Here is a 23361-nt window from a genome sequence, read left to right as displayed (position 1 = left end):
CCCTTACATTTCTGCTCCCAAACAACCAGAATAGTACCAAGAGCATTTATGGGGTTCAGTAAATGTTGATTTCATTTTCTTTTTCTGCCACTTATTTTAAAAGTAGTTGGGGGACAGCAGGGTGGAGTGGGGGGAATAAATTAGGAGTTTGGGATTAACATATACACACTACTATATATAAAATAAGTAAACAACAAGGACCTACTCTATAGCACAGGGAACTATACTCAATATCTTGTACTAACCTATAATGGAAAAGAATCTGAGAAAGAATACAAATATATGTATAACTGAATCACTCTGCTGTACACTTGAAACTAGTATAACACTGTAAATTAACTATACTTCCATTTTAAAAAAAAGTAATTGGTGTACATGGCAAACAAGTCAAAGAACACAGCAGGAAATAAACTCCTACTGCTAAGCATTAACTAAATGGCTAATTCTGTCATCTTTCATAGCAGGGAGTCAACAGAAACAAGTAAAGTTTAAACAGGTAATATATATTCTGAAATAAAAATCAGATGGAAAAACAAGTGAATTTTAAGTACATAATTATTTTAGTATAGTTATTCTATTCTAAGAATTAAAGGCTTAAAGGATTCATCTATGAGACAGCATTACCTGAACGGTAGGACAATTCAAAAGGCTCTTTACCTGAATAGCTTCCACTTTAGTTGTCCATTCTCGAGCCTTTTGTAAGGCTTCTTTCAGGGACAACACATTGGGTAGAAAGGCTGGAATGTTCTTAGCTTCATTCACGATGTTTTCTAAATTTGCCACACTGTGCCGTGGTCTTAAAAAACACAAAAATAGGGTGGATGCATGAGGAAAAGTCAAACTACTACTACCAACACTTAAATAACATTTTAGAATGTGTAATGAACTTTCATACACATGACTTCACTTAATTCTTACCATAATCCTATAAGGGAGGCAAAACAGGTATTACCTCTATTTCTATTTTACAGACAAGAAAAGTTTAAGTCAAAGTAGATCAATTATTTTCCCCAAAGTCATTTAAAGTAGTAAATGGCACACATGAAACACTGACTCAGAATGAATCTCAGATCCCATGCTCTTTTTTTCACTACACTAAATTACTTCTACTTTAGTTCTCCACGATATCTGAAATTGTCAGAGATGCATATTAAACAGCTATGCAGAAAGCAGTAGGCTAGAAATCCATTAACGTTGACCAAGTATATTTAATTCAACTACTTTCATTAACACCTTGTTACACAAAGATGAATAAAACATAGACCTTATCGTCAACTCATCAAAATACACGGTAAGAATGATACTTGTACTGGGAACTAAGAACAAATTACTAAAGGTTCACTACCACCAGAAGCAGTAATTAATTCTGCCTGGGAGAGTTGAGAAGGGTTTTGAATTAGGCCTTAAAGAAGTATAATGTGGTCAAGTGAAGGGTTAAAGGAAAAACAACAGGAATATAATGAACAAAGATATAGAGAAAAATTTAAAAATAAGTTAAAAATAAGTTCAAGATGGGGGATGGTGAGAATGGGAGGTGGGGCAGGAATAAAAGCAACAAGCAGGGGAACTTGGCAGGAAAGAAAGACACAGATTGAGAGATCTTGAGAGACATGAATGTTCCTGTGTGAGCAACAGGAAGCTACTAAGCATGGAAACAGTTTGACCATCCATAAATCCTGCTATGTGCTGGGCATTGTGCTAGGTCCTAGAGATGATGAATGCACAAGACCGACAGAGTCTTTGCCTCAGAAACTTTTTCATCTGAGGGGAGGTGATTATTAATAAAAAGTTACGATACACTGTAAGTGCAATGCTAAAGGAAAGTAAAGATGCTATCAGAATATACAGTAGGGGGACTTAATTGACTTGGCAGTGAAGGAAGAATTCCCAGAAGTGACCTCTAAGCTTGCTTACCCTTTCTTAATAGGAACTATTCAGGAAAGCTGGGACCAGACACTGGGTAGGGGTGGTGGAGGTGCGCCACAGGGGGTGGGCAGAGGGCAAGAGTGTTCCACAGGGGAATAAAATAAACATGTGCGAAGGTTCAGAGACAAGACAGAACACGGCAGGTCTGAAGAACCGGGGGGAGGAATCACTATGTTTAGAACACAGAATGCAAGAGGGAGGATGGCAAGGGGTGAGGGTAGATACTTAAGCAAAGGGCTAGATTACAGATGGCCTTATAAGTCAGGTTAAGGAAATGTGAACTTCATCTCAAGGGGAATGGGAAACAGTGAAGGGCTTTAAGCAAGGGAGTCAAACAGTCAAACAGTCATTTTCCTGTATTTTAGGAAAATACTAGTTTCAGTGCGGACAATGGCTTACAGAGGGGTAAGGTCATGGACAGAACCTGGTGCTGTGATCCAAGCCATCCGTAACAACAGTCCAGAGAAAAAGAATGAAAGTGAAAAACACCGAGGAAATATAATCAGCATGACTTGGTAGCTAACTGAGTCTGACGGCAAAGAAATAGAAGAGTGGGGTCAAAGTTAAGTTCCAAAGTTCTGGCTTGTTCAAATGAGTGAAAGAGGGTATAAGTCAAAGAAAACAGGAACAAAGGGAAAGAGCACGGGAAGGAGTTAACAAGGGTAATTTTGAATATGGGGAATTTGAGGTACCGATGGGACATCCTGTGGAATTATCTAACAGGCAGATGGTATCTACAAAAAAAAATCTATGTTACAGATGAGAATTTGGAGTTAATCAGTATAAAGATGGTAAATGGCGACAAGAAATTAGATGAAATTTCCAAGGAGGTGTAAGAGTGAGAAGTGGTCTAGGCCAGAATCTTGAGGAAAGCCATTCTGAAAGAGGCAGAGAGAGATGGTCAAAGACAAAGGAGGAAGAATGGTGAGCAGTGAACCAATGCTAAGAGATGAAGAATACGAAGTATGCGTTTCAGAAAGACAACTCAACAGGAGCCAGAAAAGGGAGGATTCACCTTCCCACTAGCCCCACCAAGCCCATCAGTCCTCTCTTTACCAACTTTATTCTCTTCATGACACTATCTGAAATTCGCTCACTCATTCACTTATTCACCTGTCTCTCCCCACTACGTCGGCTCTATTTTAGAGCAGGGACCTTGTGTGTCTTTTCCCTATGGCCTCCACAGCACTTAGAAACAGCACCTGGCGTGTAGTAGGTACTCCATAAATACTCACTGAATTGCAAAGATCAAGGGAAAATGTAACAGTTCTGTAACTAGGTCAGTGAAAGTGGAGTTGAAGAAGAGAAATTCAAAAGGCATTCTGGAGGCAAAAATCACTAAAACTGGTTAAATGTAGGAAAATGGGAAAAATAAAATTTTCAAGTATCACTACCAATAAAATTTCACTCAGCAGACTACTGTCAGTTCTATCAGGTATACCACATCATAGTCTGCATTCCAAAGTTATTTAACTTTTCCCATTTAATACACTCCCACCTCCTAGAACTATCATGAATCTGAAGACATAGAGTAATTTGAATGTTTCAGATAGGAAAAGCTATAAACTTTATTATGTATTCTCAGTGGCATCTGGAGAGCAAAATATCCAGCACACATGGAGCCTTTTCTTGGCTGAACAGAACTGTGTTGATTAAATCATCTAAGGGAAAGCCTATCAAATGCATCCAAAATAAGTGACTGGCAAAGTAATTAAGTACATGGAGACTTTGGAATGAAGTGGAAAAGGCTTTAAATTTGTGCTGTTATTTGACAACTATGTGATCTCTGTAAGCGTCCCGGTTTCCTCATCCTCACAAAGGAAATTACATACCTACTAATCTTAGGTGCTGAAAAAATACTTTCATAAAGAGCATTACAGTCAAACCGATGGATGCTTTACTTCAATCTCACAAGTCCAATGGGTGCCAATGCTAACACCTCACACTCCTGCCTGATGGTCATCTCCCTCTACTTTCCTGCACGAATCCCCCACTCATGTAAAGACCACTTCACTTTTGTCACCTGAGCACATCCTACACGTTCCTTAAGCTTAGCTTAGGATATTTCTCTTACCTCCCCTTCCACTTCAATCCCACTCATTCTTCAAGGCTCTATGTAAGTTCTTACCTTTCTCTCGAGCGTCTCTTCTGACCAAACAGGCTAACAATGACCTCTCCTCCTCTGAATCCCTCTAGCATTTGTCTGGACCTCTCAGTGAACAACATACTGCTACACAGCTTTATATTTCTTAGCTCCTAACTAGAGTATCAGTAATGGAAGGGCTCTTATTAAAACAAGTACTCTGCATACAGTGTGCACACAATACTTGAAACTGTCTATATGCAGCCCAATCTGGTAACTTAGTGACCAGTCAGGGAAGGCACAAAACATTTAATTAAGACCCTCATGTTCCTCCTCCTTTTCCACTCTCTAACCTAGTTATTAAAGACATGACAGTCACCAACGTATGTGTTCACCTTGCCTGCAGGCAGACCTTGGCCTTTTCCTCCCATCGCTCAGAGACCGTGAGCAGCTCCTGAAGCTCGGCCATCGCTTTCTCCACCGCATGGTGGGGTGCCAACCCCACGCCAGAGTCTATCAATTTCTTCATGACATCCAAAGTGACCTGTTGTGGATCTGACAGGGTCAGTCGTACTTCATCCAACCATCGAGCCTGCTGTAGCTCTTGCTTTAGTCGGGCTAATTCAGGTAGCTCCACGTAGAGACCAGAGCCCATATCTATCAACATCTGCAGTTTGGAAGAATCTGGGGTTTCATCCATCATGGCCTCCTGAGCACGTTCATGAAACTCTTCCACATCATCCAGTAGATTCTGAAAAGATCAAAAGAAAAAAAAAAAAACTTAAAAGATACAAAATGAGTATGGAATACATACAGTTCAGGCAACTACCAAATTCTAGACTATCTAATAATCTCAGCATCATAGCACCAAATAGATAAGATAAAGGCAAAAATATGTTTCTCTGTAATTACATCTCCTACTTTTAAATATGATTAATTCACTCAAAAAATATTTAATGACTGCTGACTTAGTTACAGGCACTATTCTAGGCATACAGCATTAAACAAAAGTACAAAGTCCTTGTCTTCAAGGAACACATATTTTAATGTAAGTGGCCAGACAGTGAAGACATGAATAAAATGTTCTGCTTAGTTTTAAGTGCTCTGAAAATCAAATAGGGCAATACAATACAATATAATGCAAAAGTGATCAGAGGGGATGGGGGGAGGGGCATATTACTTCGCAATGACGGTCACAAAAGACTGATGAACCAAAAGTAACATGAGGTGGTAGAGGAGGGGACCGCATGGAGACCTGGCAGTGAGTAGTGCAGGCAGGGCCAATAATCACTGCAGAAGCTTGTAAAGAGGAATGAGCCTGTGTCTTGCTCCTAAGTGGCTGATGGGGAGCAAAGTGGAAGCAGGAGAAAGTAGTTAAGGAATAAGCAGAGATCAGATTACATAGTGCCTTGTAGATTAATTACAGTGAGTTTGGATTTCATTTGAATGGCTTTGGGGAACCACTGGGAGGATTTTAACCACATGGAAGTGGTATGATTTTATTCCTGTTTTATTACATAATCACTCTGGCTACTGAATAAAAAATAAACTATCGGGGGCAAGAGCAGAAGAACAGAGACCAGTTAAGAAGTTGCTGCAGTAACCTAAGTGGCAGATTCCAGTGGTTCAGAGCCTAACTGAAGCAGTGGAGGTGATGACTAGCAGTTCACTCTGGGAGACCTTTTGGAGATAATACAATAGGAACACCTGTTTAGAGATGGAATGTGGTGTGCATAAGGGAAACAAAGGAATCAAGAATTTTGATTCATTAGAAGGCTTTTAAGATGTCTTTTAGTCTGCCAAAGGCAAATGCAGAGTATGCAACTGGATGTACGAGTCTGCAGAAAAGAAGAAAGGCAGTCAGAGCTGGCAATCAGCTGGACATAGCTGGATATTTAACGTCACCAAAGAAGGTATTAAAGAAAGGGCCAAGACTCCCAATATACTCCAAACTTAGAAGCCAAGCCAAGGAGAAATCAAACAGCTTCCCTAAAGAGAAGGAACTGTGAATTGTGAATCTAAGAAACCCAGAGAGTATGGTGTCAGATGTTTAGAAAAGAAAGTCTCTCAAGAAGGAAAGCATGGTCAACTAGCAAAACGCTCTTATGACACGGGGTTAAGACAACACAAGTGATACTGGATTTCACGGTTGATAATCTTGGTAAAAACCAGTTTAGATACACAGCCGTCACCAAATCACAAAAACACACCACAAACTATCAGAAGATTACTAACTATGCAGATTCATGTATTTGATGCTTTTGAGATCTTACATATTCATTAAACCACGAGGGCCCTGGTAAGTTCAGAGTTCTGCGTTTTTAAAAGTTCATGAACTAGTAATCACTGACACATTCAGATTCCTTTAACTAATTTTTTACATTTCAATTACATCTAAGTTAAATGGAGGTTCTGGCTTAAAATTAATATAGAAAAAAATACTCTAAACTAGCCTTAGTTCCAGAATTTTAAAGGGGGAATCAAAGACTAAGAATGAAGCCAAGAGATTCTTACTGCCTACTAAAAAACCTTAAATAGCAGCACTTATTTGAGAAAAGAAACAAACAGAACAAAAAAGTGAATCTAGACACACTATTCTCTTTACCCAAAACAGGAGCCCATACTACAAAGGATATTACCCAAAAAAGAATGTGATACTCCACCTTTACTTGTCGAGCTTGGCTGATGACACATGGAAGACTAAAAAGCTGTTGGACAAAGGCCTTCAACTCTTCCACTGTCAGTTTGGTCCGAGTCCTCCCACTATCTGGGCTCTGCCTGATGTGAAATAATATTGAGACGTAAGTAAGAAAAATTCACAGTCATTCCCATATCAAAGGGGCTTCTAGTCTCTTTAGAATTCTAACCCAAGAAATCCCAGAATACTAGTGTGTGAGGGATTTCACTGCAATGGTGATCACTTCCAAATTAAGTGTTTAGCTCTTCGGGTAATGACTCAAAGATTCAACTCTCCAAGTTACAGTTCCTCCAATCTCACAAGTATTAAACATTTCAAACATTTAATAAATTCCTCACAGTAAAATGTTAAGTTCACTGATAAAACTAAATCTTCTACCTTAAGAAACTTAAGATATAGAACAAAGACCTTAAAAACCTGGCTTAGGAGACTATAAACCCTCAGAAACTGATTCAAAACTATGTCAGTATGTGCATTTTTCTAAGAAAAGGGTCTCTAAGCTTTTGCCAGATCCTCCAAGGGGGTCAGTGACCCAATGACAGGTGAAGGGTCACTGGATCAATGTTGCTAAGAAAAGTTCTCTGATAAAACAGAATATAAAAAAACATATAAAGTAATTAGAGACCCAATGTGAACTGCTATAGAAAAAGGCATTCAGATACAAGAAACGTGTTGGAATTACTAAGAAACAATACCACAGGGAATTAAACACACGTGAATTACTTGAAATTAAGGGCACATACTTCCAGCTCCGTAACAACAGCCTCCCCGGCACCCAGGTTACTCTTTGCTGCCACCTGCCTTCAGCCTGTAGTATCGTTTATTTACAAATGCTTAGTACACACCTACGCTGTGCCAGGCATGCTTCAACGCACAGCAATAAGAAAAAGGATGAAAATCCCCAACGTTCTGTCCTAGCATACCTCCTAGTGGGGTTGGGAAAGGAAGAAGGAGGTAAGATAATCAATAAGTAAATCCGTCTATCAGGAGGTGACAGGGACAGGAGAAAAACAAAGCAGGAAAGAAGAATAAAAAGGCTGCAGTTTTACAGAGGTTATCAGAGAAGGCATCTCCAAGAATGCAACGTCTGAAAAAGACCTGAAAGAAGTGAGGGAATAAGCCACCTGGGTATCAGGGGAAGAGAACGCCAAGCAGAGCCAAGAGCAAGCGTGAAGGCCCTAAGCAGGAAGACACTGGTGTATAAGAAGAACAGAGGGAGAGGGTTCAGGGTGGAGCAAGAAAGAAGGGAGACCAGTAGGAGACAAGGTTAGGGCATTACTGGGGGAGGGAGAACACAGCCTCAAAAGACAGGGCAGGACCTCACAGGCCAGTTAAGACTTTGCCTTTATTCTGGTCAAAACAAAACAAAACAGAAAACCACTGGAGAACTCAGCTCTTCTTAGTCTTACCTGTGCTTCTGCTTTTTGCTCAGAAGCAGCTGAGCCACAGAAGCACAGGTCTCAGCTTCTTTTACAGCATCCCTGAGTTTTCGAAAGAGATCATTTTCTGGATATTTCCTATCCTCAGCATCTTCCAGCATTACTCGTAATTCAATCAAATCTGTAAGAATAAATAAAAAGCCATATACTAGGACCACAGAAAATAAAAAACCATTCACCAACCAATTAGCAGAAACACACCACAGCTGTGAAAATCTCACCAATACAACAAAAGCTTATGACCAGGTGCTCGTTTCTAATCCTTATAAGACAATTTCTCTTTCTCTATAAGCCTTTAATGTTAGTCCACTGGTAACAATGGGGTTCCCCCAAATATATGATACATCTACTGCAAGTTAGCTATTTGCCCCATTTTACATCAACTTTTTCACTTAAAAGAAGATTCTCAAACAGGAAATTAATTCTGTAGTGGACCAACCCATTAGTCTCAAATCTCATATGAAGCCTAGGATTTTTCCTTCCTGGAGGAAAAACACATGAAACAAAACAACACCTCTTTCAAAGTGACAACCATTTCAGTGTATGCTTAAAAAAGGAAGAAACTTAACCTTTCTTGTGGTTGAAGTTGGCAGATAATGCTTCTGTAACACGACTGACCCAAGTGTCATAGGACTGTGCCCTGACTTTCACACCATACAGCAGAGAAGGGAGGTCCTCTAATGGGTAGCGATATCTAAAAAAAAAAAACAAAACACACCACACAAGAAAATAAAAACTTCCAAAAACCAACAACTTGAAAATAAATTAAAATTGACATACACAATTAGCTTAAGGAAAGTAAAATGGCCAGGGGAACGGGGTTTTAGTATACACATAAAGAGAAAATCTCAGAAGCCCACAGAATTTTAATTCAGGGAGAGACAAGGAACATGTGATATCAACTTGATAAAACAACTAACTTTAGGTGCCAAATTTAGGGCCAACTTTAATGGGCTGGTCCTCAAGCAAGGAGGCAAACAGACAAGAGGTTACCAGTCCAAACACAGGGAAGGGCTTTACAAAGGATAGTACTGACATGAATTTTAAAAGACAGTACAGAAGTTTTACAAGAAACTTCTGGATACCTAAGACACTTTTTCTGCATGGGGCAGGGGCACAGATCAGCTGGATGGTGGAGACACACAAGCCGCTCGGGATTACAGGAACACGTGAGAGCAGAGAGGAAACAGGTGGTTCTGCACGCTGAACACTGGCGCTCATCGTCGGGAACAAGCTCAAACACTTCTTCTTCCGACATCAGGACGCCCTGAAACACAACTGATGTCACTACATCAAGTCTTTCCAGTCTTTCAAGCATCAGAGAACTTAAGTTATTAAATTTTTTTCTACTCTGACAATATAAACATGGGAGGTACAATGGCACATCATCAAAATACTTTCTGAAAACACCACCAATTTTTTTTTTTATGAGCAAGACTAAACCTTAGTGTCTAAGAATGCACATGTGACTGAGGAAACATTTTTAAATACAGGAAATGATTACTACAAATGTTAAAAGTCATTTTCTGGGGCTTCCCTGGTGGCGCAGTGGTTGAGAGTCTGCCTGCCGATGCAGGGGGACATGGGTTCATGCCCCGGTCTGGGAAGATCCCATATGCCGCGGAGCGGCTGGGCCCGTGAGCCATGGCCGCTGAGCCTGCGCGTCCGGAGCCTATGCTCCGCAACGGGAAAGGCCGCAACAGTGAGAGGCCCGCGTACCACAAAAAAAAAAAAAAAAAAAAAAAAAGTCATTTTTTGAGGGAAGGAAAGGAACCTGTAATTGGGAGGTACTTTGAAGATGGCCGACAGATTTTTTTTTACACAGTAAGCCAATATTTTTTTATTTACTAGCATTATTTTCTAATATATTTTGCCCAAAAAGCCTTTTTGTATACACAATTTTTACAGGTTACACTCTATTTATAGTTATTACAAAATATTGGCTAGCTGATAAAAGTTCTATTTCCTGACCATACCTGTGATGACAACAAAGTTTACTACATAATAATTCACGAAGTTCTGTTTGTCTTATGTGGTTTTGTTTCCTATATAAAATAAGAAAAAGATAAATCGAAAATAAAAATTACTGTCCCCAGGGACAATATACCCTTGAACCAGAAATATTAGTAATCTATAATCTAAAAATAACACTGATCAAACATATGCAAGGATAAAGAAATGTAAAATTAAACTATACAAATCTAAATATAATCTACTTCAAAAAGGCATCGAAAAGAAAGTTAATCTTTTTAAACAAATTTTATTCTATTTTTTATTTTTATTTTTTGGCCTCCCTGCTGCAGCTTGCAGGATCTTAGTTCTCCAACCAGGGATTGAACCCTGGGCCCTCAGCAGTGAGAGTGCGAAGTCCTACCACTGGACCACGAGGGAATTACCAAGAAAGTTAATCTTTTATATACAGAATGGATAAACAACAAGGTCCTACTGTATAGAACAAAGAACTATATTCAATATCATGTGATAAACCATAATGGAAAAAAGTATATATGTAAAACTGAATCACTCTGCCATACAGCAGAAATTAACAACATTGTAAATCAACTGTATGTCAATAAAAAAAAATCAAAGTTAAAAAAAAAAGCTTATCAAATTCAGCATGCCACTTTAACAAAGTAAAGGCACTTGAAGTGCATTTTACAAAGACTTCCATTTAATAGACAAGGGGGTTCCGTTTACAGTTTCTACTTACTTGAGCAAGGTACTTATACACCAGTAAATAAAGAAGTAATCTGGGGGAAGGTAAATGCCGTGTATTATATCCCTTCCAACTTAGAGATTAACAAATACCAGCATATTAACGGATCAGAGAAGTTTTACAGTAAAGAATTCCATTCATTGGGCTTCCCTGGTGGTGCAATGGTTGAGAATCCGCCTGCTGATGCAGGGGACACGGGTTCATGCCCCGGTCCAGGAGGATCCCACATGCTGTGGAGCAGCTGGGCCCGTGAGCCATGGCCGCTGAGCCTGCGCGTCCAGAGCCTGTGCTCCGCAACGGGAGAGGCCACAACAGTGAGAGGCCCACGTACCGCAAAAAAAAAAAAAAAAAAAGAATTCCATTCATTTTATCTTGGTTCTTTGAAAAATTCAATAAAATTGATAAGCCTCTAGCCAGGCTAACTAATAAAAGAGAACATCACTACAGATGCCATGGACATTAAAAGGATAATAAAGGAATACTAAGAACAACTCTATGCCCACCAATTCCTTGAAAGACACAAGCTGTCAAAACCTACACAAGAAGAAATAGACAACCTGAATAGGTCTGTATCTAGAAAGAAATTCAAACAATAATTAATAACCTCCAAAAACAGAAAGCACTGGACCCAGACAGGTTCACTGGTGAATTCTACCAAAGATTTATGGAAGAAATTATACCAATTCTCTATAATCTCTTTCAGAGGATGGAAGAAGATGGAATATTTCTTAACTCATTCTCTGAGGCCAAGCATTACCTTAATACCAAAACCAGACAAAAACATCACAAATAAAGAAAAATACAGGCCAATATCTCTCGTGAACACAGATGCAAAAATCCTCAATAAAATGTACGCAAATTGAATCCAACACTGTATATACACCACAATCAAGTGGGATTCATCCCAGGTATGCAATGCTGGTTCAACATTCAAAAATCAATTAAAGTAATCCTATTGATAGGCTTCAGAAGAAAAACCACTTGATCACATCAATAAATACAGAAAAAACATTTAACAAAACCCAACTCCTATAGCTGGTAAAAACTCTCAATAAACTAGAAATAGAGTGGAACTACTTCAACCTGATAAAGAGTATCTACTTAAAAAAACCTATAGTTAACATTACACTTAATGAGAAACTTTCCCACTAACATCAGGTACAAGGCAAGGACATCCTCTCCCACCACTCCTTTTTAACATCGTTCTGGAAGTCTTAGCTAAGCAATAAGACAAGAAAAGGAAATAAAAGGTATACAGACTGGGAAGAAAACAACAAAACCATCTTTGTTCACAGATGACAAAATCAGCTATGTAGAAAATCTGAAAGAATCAACAAAAACACTCTTAAAATAAACAATTATAGCTAGGTTACAGGATAAAGGTTAATATACAAAAGTCAATTTCTTTCCTATATACCAGCAATGAACAAGTGGAATGTGAAATTAAAAACATAATGCCATTTACATTAGCACCCCTAAAAATGAAATACAGTTGAACCTTGAACAACACAGGTTTGAACGCTGTGGATCCACTTACATTCGGATTTTTTTTCAATAGTAAATACTACAGTACTGTACAGTCTGTGGCTGGCTAAATCTACAGATGCAGAACCGTGTGTGCAAAAGAACAGCGTATACAGAGGGCTGACGATAAATTTTTTTTAAGTAATTTTATTTTATTTATCTTTTGGCTGCATTGGGTCTTCCTTGCTGTGTGTGGGATTTCTCTCTAGTTGCGGCAAGTGGGGGCCACTCTTTGTTGCAGTGCGTGGGCTTCTCATTGCGGTGGCTTCTCTTGTTGTGGAGCATAGGCTCTAGGCACGCAGGCTTCAGTAGCTGCAGCACGTGGGCTCAGTAGTTGCAGCACACGGGCCCTAGAGTGTGCAGGCTTCAGTAGTTGTGGCTCACGGTCTCAGTAGTTGTGGCTCGCAGGCTCTAGGGTGTGTGGGCTTCGGTAGTTGTGGCACACAGGCTCAGTAGTTGTGCCTTGCAGGCTCTAGGGTGTGCGGGCTTCAGTAGTTGTGGTGCAAAGGCTTAGCTGCTCCACGGCATGTGGGATCTTCCCGGACCAGGGCTCAAACCCATGTCCCCGCACTGGCAGGCAGATTCTTTTTTTTTTTTTTTTTTTTTTTTTGCGGTATGCGGGCCTCTCACTGTTGTGGCCTCTCCCGTTGCGGAGCACAGGCTCCGGACGCGCAGGCTCAGCGGCCATGGCTCACGGGCCCAGCCGCTCCGCGGCATATGGGATCCTCCCAGACCGGGGCACGAACCCGTATCCCCTGCATCGGCAGGCGGACTCTCAACCACTTGCGCCACCAGGGAGGCCCCAGGCAGATTCTTAAACACTGCACCACCAGGGAAGGCCCTGACTATAAATTCTATGTGGATTTTCAATTCAGTGGAGGGTTGCCACCCCTAACCCCCACATTGTTCAAGGGTCAACTGTACTAAGGTATCGAACAAAATATGTACAAGGAAGAAAACTACAAAACTAATGAATGAAATCAAAGAACTAAGTAAATGGAGAGATGTTCCACATTCACAGATAGAGAAACTCAATATTGTCAAGATGTCACTTATTCCCAACTTAAATCTGTAGATTCAGTGCAATCCCAATCAAAATTCCAGCAAGTTATTTTATGGATATTGACAAACTAATTCTAAAATTTATATAGAAAGGCAAAAGACCCATAAAATCCAACTCAACACTGAAGAAGAACAAGGTTGGAGGACTGACACTACTCAACTTCAAGACTTACTATAAAAACTACAGTAGTAACCAAGACAATGTGGTGGTATTAACAAAAAAATAGACAAATAGATCAATGGAACAGAATAGAGAGCCCACGAACAGGTGCAAGATTACGTCCACACAATAACCTGCACACACATGTTTACAGCAGCTTTATTCATATTACCAAAACGTGGAGGCAATCGATGTCCTTCAGCAGGTGAATGGTTAAATAAACCACCCAGACAACGAATTATTATTCAGTGCCAAAAAGAAATGAGGAAGCCAGCCAATGAATCTGCTTACCTGAATGTGTTTCTGCAGAAATTTAGAAAATGCTGGCAATAGGAAAGCCATGTTAAGAGCCTTAAAGACATTGAAGTCTTTAAGGTCCCTGAAAATGGCTATAAGACATTTTAATGGTGGGAAGCATTTTCACGAGACGTGCTGATTTTTTTTAAAAAGCTTCATTATAAACTAGTGCTAACAATTTAGTTGAGTTTCTAAATTTTAGATAAATCACATGTTTTTTTTAGGACTATGGCAAACAGTCTCAGGCCAAGGATGTCATCGAGGAGTACTTCAAATGCAAGAAATGATCAAATAAAAAAACTAGGCTCTTAAAAAAAAAAAAAAGAAGAAATGAGGTATCGAGCCATGAAAAGACACAGAAGAACCTGAAGCACATATTACTAAATGAAAGAAGGCATTCAGAAAAGGCGACATACTGTATGATTTCAACTATATGACATTCTGGAAAAGGCAAAACTATAGATAGTGAAAAGATCAGTGTTTGCCAGGGATGTGGGGGGCAGAGAAGATAAACAGGGAAGTGAAAATACTCTGTATGATACCTTAATGATGGATACATGTCATTATATATTCATCCAAAGCCATAAAATACACAACACTAAGAGTGAACCATAATATAAACTATGGATTTGGGGTGATTATGATGCGTCAATGTAGGTTCATCAATTATAAAAAACGTCCCACTCTGGTGGGGGATACTGGTAACACAGGAGGCTGTGCATGGGTGGGGCAGGGGATAAATGGGAACTCTCTGGACCTTCTCTCACTTTGCTGTGAACTTAAAACACTCTAAAAAAATAAAGTCTTGTTAAAAAAAAATAAAATACAAAAGGTTAATAAGAAAACATGATCAGGGCTTTCCTGGTGGCACAGTGGTTAAGAATCTGCCTGCCGGGCTTCCCTGGTGGCGCAGTGGTTGGGGGTCCGCCTGCCGATGCAGGGGACGTGGGTTCGTGCCCTGGTCTGGGAGGATCCCGCGTGCCGCGGAGCGGCTGGGCCCGTGGGCCATGGCCGCTGGGCCTGTGCGTCCGGAGCCTGTGCTCCGCAGCGGGAGAGGCCACAGCAGTGAGAGGCCCACGTACTGCAAAAAAAAAAAAAAAAAAAAAAAAAAAGAATCTGCCTGCCAGTGCAGGGGACACGGGTTCGAGCCCTGGCCCAGGAGGATCCCACAAGCTGCGGAGCAACTAGGCCCATGCGCCACAACTACAGAGCCTGCGCTCTAGAGCCCGCAAGCCAGAAATACTGAGCCCGCGTGACAAAACTACTGAAGCTTGCGCGCCTGGAGCCCGTGCTCCACAACAAGAGAGGCCACGACAGTGAGAAGCCCTCGCACTGCAACAAAGAGTGGCCCCCGCTCACCACAACTAGAGAAAGCCCACGCACAGCAACGAAAACCCAACACAGACAAAAATAAATAATTTATTTAAAATAAATAAATAAATAAATGAATGAACATAATCAAAACAAAGCTTTAAGAATACAGGTATAAAATGAGAATAGTAACTATCAGGCATATATTAACACATCCCCAAAATGTAAAATAAAATGTTTTAAGAAGATGCATTTGTATCTTACTCTTTCTTGTTTCTTTCACAGGTAATTCAAGTAAATAGAAAAAGAAATCTAACCATTTAGCAAATATTCTTATTTCTAAGTTAACTTAAATTCTTAAAAATAACCAGCATTAAATATTTTGTAATAATAGTATTTATATCATTTCTAAAATGTATAGTTATATATTTTGGTTTATAGGGTTTTTTTCCCCCATTTGTGCCAATAAGAGTAGTTAAATTGCATCAGCTTTACTTTTCAGATCCAAATTGCTAGTCCACTGTATTCTTCCTTAGCTTAAACCTATTTTCATTCTCTTAAGACTTCAGATCTAGGGCTTCCCTGGTGGTGCAGTGGTTAAGAATCCATCTGCCAATGCAGGGGACACGGGTTCAAGCCCTGGTCCAGGAAGATCCCACATGCCACGGAGCAACTAAGCCCGTGCACCACGACTACTGAGCCTGCACTCTAGAGCCCGTGAGCCACAGCTACTGAGCCTACGCACCTAGAGCCCGTGCTCTGCAACAAGAGAAGCCACCGCAATGAGAAGCCCATGCACCACAAGGAAGAGTAGCCACCACTCACTGCAACTAGAGAAAGCCCGTGCACAGCAACGAAGAGCCAACACAGCCAAACATAAATAAATAAATTTATTTAAAAAAAAAAAAGAAAGAAAGCGGACTGTACAAGAGCAGGAGGAAGCATGGTACAAACCCAGTGAGGCTACCTATGTAGTGAGGGTTAGGGAAAATGGGCCTAGATGTGGCTGAAGACATAGATTTTCTCATTTACTATCCATTTCAATATGATGAACGTTTAGTTTATTCTAAGCATTCAAAATCCCAACACTGGGTTATTCAGTCCTTCTTATATTCATTAAAAACTCAGAATGCAGAGAAACACAGATTGATTAACTCTGACAGTCTGCAATCACCAGAAACATAATTTTTATTCAATTACAAAGCTGAGAGAGAAAAAAAGAATTTGAATTTTCTTGCTTAAAGAAGTAATACTATATGTAGGAGATTTTTAAAAATATGTACATACCTAAGAAATTCTACCTGATAGGATTGCATTTTAAAAACTCTGGAGGGCCTCCCTGGTGGCGCAGTGGTTGAGAGTCCGCCTGCCGATGCAGGGGACACGGGTTCGTGCCCCGATCCCGGAGGATCCCACGTGCCGCGGAGCGGCTGGGCCCGCGAGCCATGGCCGCGGAGCCTGTGTGTCCGGAGCCTGTGCTCCGCAACGGGAGAGGCCACAGCAGTGAGAGGCCCGCGTACAGCAAAAAAAAAAAAAAAAAAAACTCTGGAGATGAAGACATCAAGATTCCTAAAACTTTTTCAACTTAAAGAAACCAAAACGGCAAGTACAGAAGTGTGAAATGTTCTCCAAACCAGTAATTTTTTTTTTTGCGGTACGCGGGCCTCTCACTGCTGTGGCCTCTCCCGTTGTGGAGCACAGGCTCCGGACGCACAGGCTCAGCGGCCACAGCTCACGGGCCCAGTCACTCCGCGGCATGTGGGATCCTCCTGGACCGGGGCACGAACCCGTGTCCCCTGTATCGGCAGGCGGACTCTCAACCACTGTGGCACCATGGAAGCCCCAAACCAGTAATTTCTGCGTTCAACTTCTAGAGGGATCGAAGATGAAAATGGATTCTTTCCACAGGTTTAAATTTTGGTATATCCCGTGAGCAGTATCAACTACAGGCAACGTGCTCAGCAAACTCACCATCTGCATAACAGACTCCCTTAACCGTGTCTCCTCTTCAGTCAGGAGAGTCAACTCCTTGCACACCATGGCGGCAAGCCCCACGTCCAAGCATTCCGGATCTGCTGCCATCTTGAAAATTAGTTCCTCGTGCGAGAAGACACAATGGCGCCTCAGCCGACGGTAATGACTGACACACTGACGGCCAATGGGCAACTGAAAACAAGATTCTCAAATTAAATTACTTGCTTATAACACATTACAGAACAGAACCACTGCTTACCCCCCAGATCCTCTCTTTTATTATAAAGAACAGAGAATAACAATGTCCATTTGAACATAAGACGTAACTGTAAGTATTAAACCTTTACCGCCCAGCAAGAATTTCAAAGGCCTTCCCACAGGAAATTCCCATAATTTGAGATGTTGAGCTTCTGGCCTAAGCTGATTTTCTCCTCATTATGTACCTCAAGAAGTATGAGTTCCTTGATATGTAAATGAGGTAGCAAACTCTTTTAGACCAGTCTAGTATGAGACTGCTCTTATAGGAAAAAGAAAAAAAAATTTCAGGCTATCAAGGGATAACTGGACATATTCAGCATTGATGTTTCCACAGAACAAACAACAGATGCTACTATCAATACAAGGCAGGGAGGGAGGGAGGGGAAAAAAGCACTACTTAAGCAGTTCACATGGACTAACTTTATTTTTTATAAGGACCAAAGCAAAAGACAATTTAGATTTTAGCATCTAGAGATTATTTTTAAAACTACCAGTCTGGCCTAAAGAGAATTCAAAGTGAAACCATGAGATTATATACTTAAATTTTCCTAAGTGAAATAAATCACTAAATGACCACTTTTCATAAATCAACAGCTACACTTTTTAAGATAACTTCTGAAAATCTATCAAGCTTTAAAACAAATTGATACTAGCTATGCTACACAAACTCTCTCTCTCCAGCCTCTTTCCTTCCCTCAAGTAGAAAAACCTCGTGTCTGAAGTTTTGGTTTGTATTTGAAAACCGTAATATAAAAGAGAAAAAATTAGAAAGTGGACCTTTAAGAACACCTTTTAGAGCTCGCCTCCATTCAGAGAAAGGCAGAAGGGAATCACAGGAATCAGAGTTCCAGAGTACAAGACTATCTCTGAATCAAGCATTATTTCCATACTCTTCCAAAGAAACAATCTTTCCCAAGAAAATATATATACTGAGCTTATGATTGGCGACTATCTTGTCTAATAACAATATACAATTCTTTCATTTCTTAATTCTCAGAAATTTACTCTTTAAACATTTCTCAAATACTTAAAACAAGAGCAAGAAGAAAAACAAAACTGTAGGATTTGCAGTTTTTAATTATTATTGATACAATATACAAGGAAGCCACATAAAATAGAACTGATTGTCCATTGTGGCTTATAAAAATCAGTACCATCACTTCATTCTAGATATAAAGCTGCTTTTACTTTTCATTTATATCACCCTTCTCTCACAAATATCATCTCACTTGTTTGAGGTTAAGTGAACCTTAGCATCTTTACATAGTAGGGAAAAAAAAAATTAGGACCAGTGAAATTAAAAGTGCTGTCCCGGGACTTCCCTGGTGACGAAGTGGTTAAGAATCCACCTGCCAAGGCAGGGGACACGGGTTCGAGCCCTTGTCCGGGAAGATCCCATATGCCGCGGAGCAACTAAGCCCGTGCGCCACAACTACTGAGCCTGTGCTCTAGAGCCCACAAGCCACGACTACTGAGCCTGTGCGCCTAGAGCCCGTGCTCCCCAACAAGAAGCCTGCACACCGCAACCAAGAGTAGCCCCGGCTCGCCACAACTAGAGAAAGCCTGCGTGCGGCAACGAAGACCCAACAGAGCCAAAAAACCCCACAAAAAACCAAAAAACAAGAAGTGCTGCCCAAGGGACTTTCCTGGCGGTCCAGTGGTTAGGACTCCATGCTTCCACGGCAGGGGCTGCGGGTTCGATTCTTGGTTGGGGCACTAAGATCCCACATGGCACATGGCACAGCCAAAAAAAAAGCGCTGTCCAAGATCAAACATCAATAATAGTCATCACATTAAAGGCAGAAATCAACTCTAACTCATCTCTGAATCACCTCCATTTCCCACCCTACACCTACCTAGCCAAGGAACAAGTAAATCATAAATACATAGTACATGTCAGCTGAGGTTTTAAAATAGAGTTCAAGTCCAAGGCAAAGTCCTAACCTCAGTCTTGCTCCTGTTGCTTTCTAACAAGTAAGAAGTTTAGAATTACTAGGTCATATAAGATTGTCCATTATACAATTTCATTCATTAGCCAAGGAAACAATATGGTTAATCATGAAATTTAACAAATTAAGGTGCCCACAGAAAATATAAGATCCAATATTACTAAAAAATATCCCCCCAAATGTTAGGAGAGGTGACAAAAAAACAGCCTCACTAAAAGAAAAATAGAGTCAAAGAGTGTATGATAGGTTTGCAGTCTTTTCCCCACCGACACGACGTAAAAGTAACTAATTACTTTTTGATATCTACCTCATTTAAAAGCAAAATAGCAATCAATGGCAATACCATTTACACAAAAGTGCAGCCCACAAAGATCTCAATATTATAGCTACCCTTTAAAATAAAATTTTTTAAAAGAATATAGAAAACATAAAATAGCAGGAAGAATAAAATCTCCTAATTATCTATAAGAAGGAAAAAAATAAAGGAATATTTTAAGATAAAAATCAGAACTGGATATTTTAAGATAAAAATCAGAGCTAGATATTTGTAAACGTGGTACAATTAATTCTTGAAAAGATGTGGTCACCCTTCTAAAATCCAAAAGCGCTCAGAGAAAGCAAAGACTAGAGGAATTACATTCTCCGAAAAAGATTCAGAAAACATCAACTGCCCATTTAAAATTCAAATAAAATGAGAAAGTAGCACATGAGACGTAACGAACTATAAAACCTTCCAAATAAAAACTACCTGGAACTCTGTAAACGGCAACAGACATTCGAGTCTCCATGGGCCCTCCCTCCCCAGCTAAGCAAGCACAGCTATTAAGATGCATTTTCCGGGGCTGTTAGTAGACACAACAGCTACTTGCTATCGAACAGACCCAGTCAGCAGTACAGAAGTTCACAGCCTCAGCGAAGTTGTAGCCTTGATTAAATCCAGAGTGATAGGCCCGAGGAAACGTCACAACAAACTCGCCAGCACACTGATTGGTCCTATACACCTAAATGCAAATTGGGAACAGGGTACAAAAACAAAACAGAAGAAAAACAACAAAAAAGGGAGACATTTTATGCCAGTTTCAGAAGCATTTTTCAAACTTGAAAACAATAAAGCATTAACCTACATAGACCAGAAAACAGTATCAGGGTTGAAGAAGCAGTCAGAGTTTCACCTTCTTAAAAGAGTCACTGATAAATTACAGTAATTCATGACAAGAGTTCACAGCCTAAAGAAACGTTCAAGGAGAAAACGCTGCTCTCATGAACTACTAGTTTCCTAACCTAATAAACTGTTTACAGTTCAGAGAATTTTTCTTTTATTCCTCTCATTCTCGTGTTGTAAACAGTGGGAAAGGATGGAATTTCATCCTACTTTTGGATAATTTTTTCTGGAAACTAATTGATTAGCTCATATGTCATATGGAGAGACCCCCCCAAATCAGTTATCCTGAATCTCTTTGTTTTATGACAATACTATGTCTTCTGAAAAGTCCCAGATTCTGCATAAATTTACTCTTTAAAGACAAAGTAACATTACTATCACTCGATCTACTTTCTCAATAAGGTTATGATGACTACTTGACTACATGTAGCAAACATTAAATTTATACTTTATCAGGTGTTCGTAGCTTAAATTTAATAATCATTTTCAAACTTAAAAGTTTAAAAGCAGAAAAGGTATTCATTGTATATTTTTACTTCATTATCTCATGTGAAAAAGAGGCTATGAAATCTTTATACGAAATATGGGAATATGATCTCCACAAGGATAAGCATTAGTTATTAGAACTACCACTTAAAATACTTATACTTTGGTTAAATGGGGATAATAAAGAATATGAGGTTTTTATTAAAAGCAGGATATACTGAAAACATGGCTATTCTGATAGGTTGCCGTACATAAGGTAAATGTGGTTCATACTTTACAACACCCCATTCTTAATCAAATAAATGCTGTTCCCTTCAGAGTATAAATTCTAATTTGGCTCCAAGATGATGTGATCTTTTATTTCCCATTACAAAACAAGCATATACTGTGACTCTAATCAAAAGCGTACATAACTTTAAAATACTGAAGGGAGATGCAAAAAGACTCACAGGCACACCATGCTCCATTAGCACATTGGGGTTCATGATGGTGACTAACTGATGTAGGAGATCAGGCTGGGATTCAAATAACTCAGGGGCCAGCTCCCTCATCACCTCCTCCAGTTGTTCTGCAGCATGAGATGGCACACCATACCATGTCTTTGGCTCCCCCCTAGCAAAAGAAATAACTGTTTATCTAGGTAGAGCATGGTGCCAATGAGGCCAGGGTCTCTGATTCAAATCCACTAAATTATAATTAACTTTGTCTTGCTCCATGGCCATAGGTTATATGCCCTGAATCCTAGCAACCATCTCAAAAATCTGAGCTATTATTCATAATAGGGGGCAAGGCAAGAGTATATGGATAAGTAGGTACGTACTTATCACTACAGAAAAGTAATTCAAAGTATATAAACTCTTTAAGGTATCTTAAAGCATCTTCAAATAGGAAAGATGCTATATGAAAAGCCAAGCATTGTTCCAAAGGATACTGACATACTGCCTGATTCACGGGTCCACTGGACATTCCAATTATCCCCACAATGATCAAAGTAAAAGTCACTGCCCTTCAGAGTACTTTTACATAACTTCATTGAGTTCAATTTTACTATCCAAGGACATAAGCCAAGGCGAGAAATTGTTGAAACCCTGAATATAGTTCTGTCTATGACTCTTAAGACCAAACACTTGGCATCATTAATACACTAGACTTTAGTGGACTAGAGTTTTATTTATAATACTAAGTTGAACTTTAAGGAACTGGATTTAATTAGTCATGCTATCTAGAGCTGAATTTCTTAACCCTCATACAATTAACCGTGCTGTCTCTATAGAAACGTACTGAGATGACTGAAAATGTTCTGCATCTATGCTGGGTAATACAGGAACCGCTAGTCACAAGTGACGATAAAGCACTTAAAATGCGGTTAGTGCAACTGAGGAAGTAAACTTTAATTTTACTGAATCTTAACTAATTTAAATAGCCACACGTGGCTAGAAGCTATCATATTACACAGCACAGCGATGAAGCAGAGAAAAGAAAATCATCAGAGTTTTCCAATGCATAGTGTGATCTGAGCAGTATCTTTCAAATGGAGAGAAATACATCATTTGGTTAATAAGATCAGAATACTGGACAAGGAACTGGATAAGTAAATAAAAGCTGTGGGTGTGACACAAAAAAACCAGCGAAAAGATTCAATGAATACACATGCAACATAGGCATTTTTAGAGAAAATGTTATTAAAAAGGAAAAAAAAATCAAAAATTTCAATTTGAAATTTTTCAAATTTCAACCTTAAATACTGAAGGTTAGTCAGATCTTAATTATATAAACTTTAAAAAATATCCTGCCTTGCACTTCAAAAGTTATACCAAGGATATTTTCATGTACGCTAAATGTAAGTATAGTTGGGTCTGAAACTCGAGGCACGGCTGCATGCACATACTTGAAGAGGGAAAGTGTCTGACATGTTGTACCCTGAGACCTCTACACAGTACATTATCCCAACCCAGTACGTTGGGGTACAAAATACCTTAAAGTAAGCTCTCCCTAACACATCATCTAACGCTGTTACGCCTTTAGAAAGGTCACTGAGTATGTGTGCTGGTAACAAAGGCTGTGCATACCAGTGCAAGTAGTTGATGGAATAGCTCCAGTGATCTTCGATGTGCCAGCAAAAGGAAGAGAAGCACATTCCCACATAAAGCCATGGCACCTTCATGCCAGAGATGTCCACATTGATATGTGCAAGAACAGACTGCTCTAGAACAGGCATGTTATTCAAGTTCCAACCAGAAAGCGCATATTCCTACAAAAGGAAAAAAATGTAAATAAGAGATCAGAAATGACAAGTGCCCAATAGAAACCTCAAGG

The 23361-nt window shown here is 39.8% G+C and overlaps 1 protein-coding gene and 1 non-coding gene across 4 annotated transcripts in view; one reads left to right on the top strand and one right to left on the bottom strand.

The window, feature by feature from the left end:
* KDM5A (lysine demethylase 5A) overlaps positions 1–23361 on the bottom strand; it is an 80998-nt gene that overhangs the window by 30103 nt on the left and 27534 nt on the right. For all 3 annotated transcript variants that reach the window (XM_060113708.1, XM_060113707.1, XM_060113709.1), the window contains 10 exons: positions 23115–23296; positions 21495–21657; positions 20279–20398; positions 17188–17382; positions 9232–9413; positions 8716–8840; positions 8117–8267; positions 6673–6787; positions 4405–4760; positions 658–796 (listed from right to left, as the gene is read on the bottom strand). In XM_060113708.1, coding sequence (XP_059969691.1) covers positions 658–796; positions 4405–4760; positions 6673–6787; positions 8117–8267; positions 8716–8840; positions 9232–9413; positions 17188–17382; positions 20279–20398; positions 21495–21657; positions 23115–23296 — 1728 coding nt within the window. The remainder of the gene's footprint in view (positions 1–657; positions 797–4404; positions 4761–6672; positions 6788–8116; positions 8268–8715; positions 8841–9231; positions 9414–17187; positions 17383–20278; positions 20399–21494; positions 21658–23114; positions 23297–23361) is intronic.
* Positions 13876–14005, top strand: LOC132499645 (small nucleolar RNA SNORA33). Its single transcript, XR_009533881.1, has one exon. It is a non-coding gene; the product is annotated as a small nucleolar RNA SNORA33 (small nucleolar RNA).

This window comes from Mesoplodon densirostris, chromosome 11 (genome assembly GCF_025265405.1).
Source record: "Mesoplodon densirostris isolate mMesDen1 chromosome 11, mMesDen1 primary haplotype, whole genome shotgun sequence".
NCBI lineage: Eukaryota > Metazoa > Chordata > Mammalia > Artiodactyla > Ziphiidae > Mesoplodon > Mesoplodon densirostris.
Note: the sequence above shows the minus strand (reverse complement) of the source record. Positions and strands in the feature narration are given on the sequence as shown.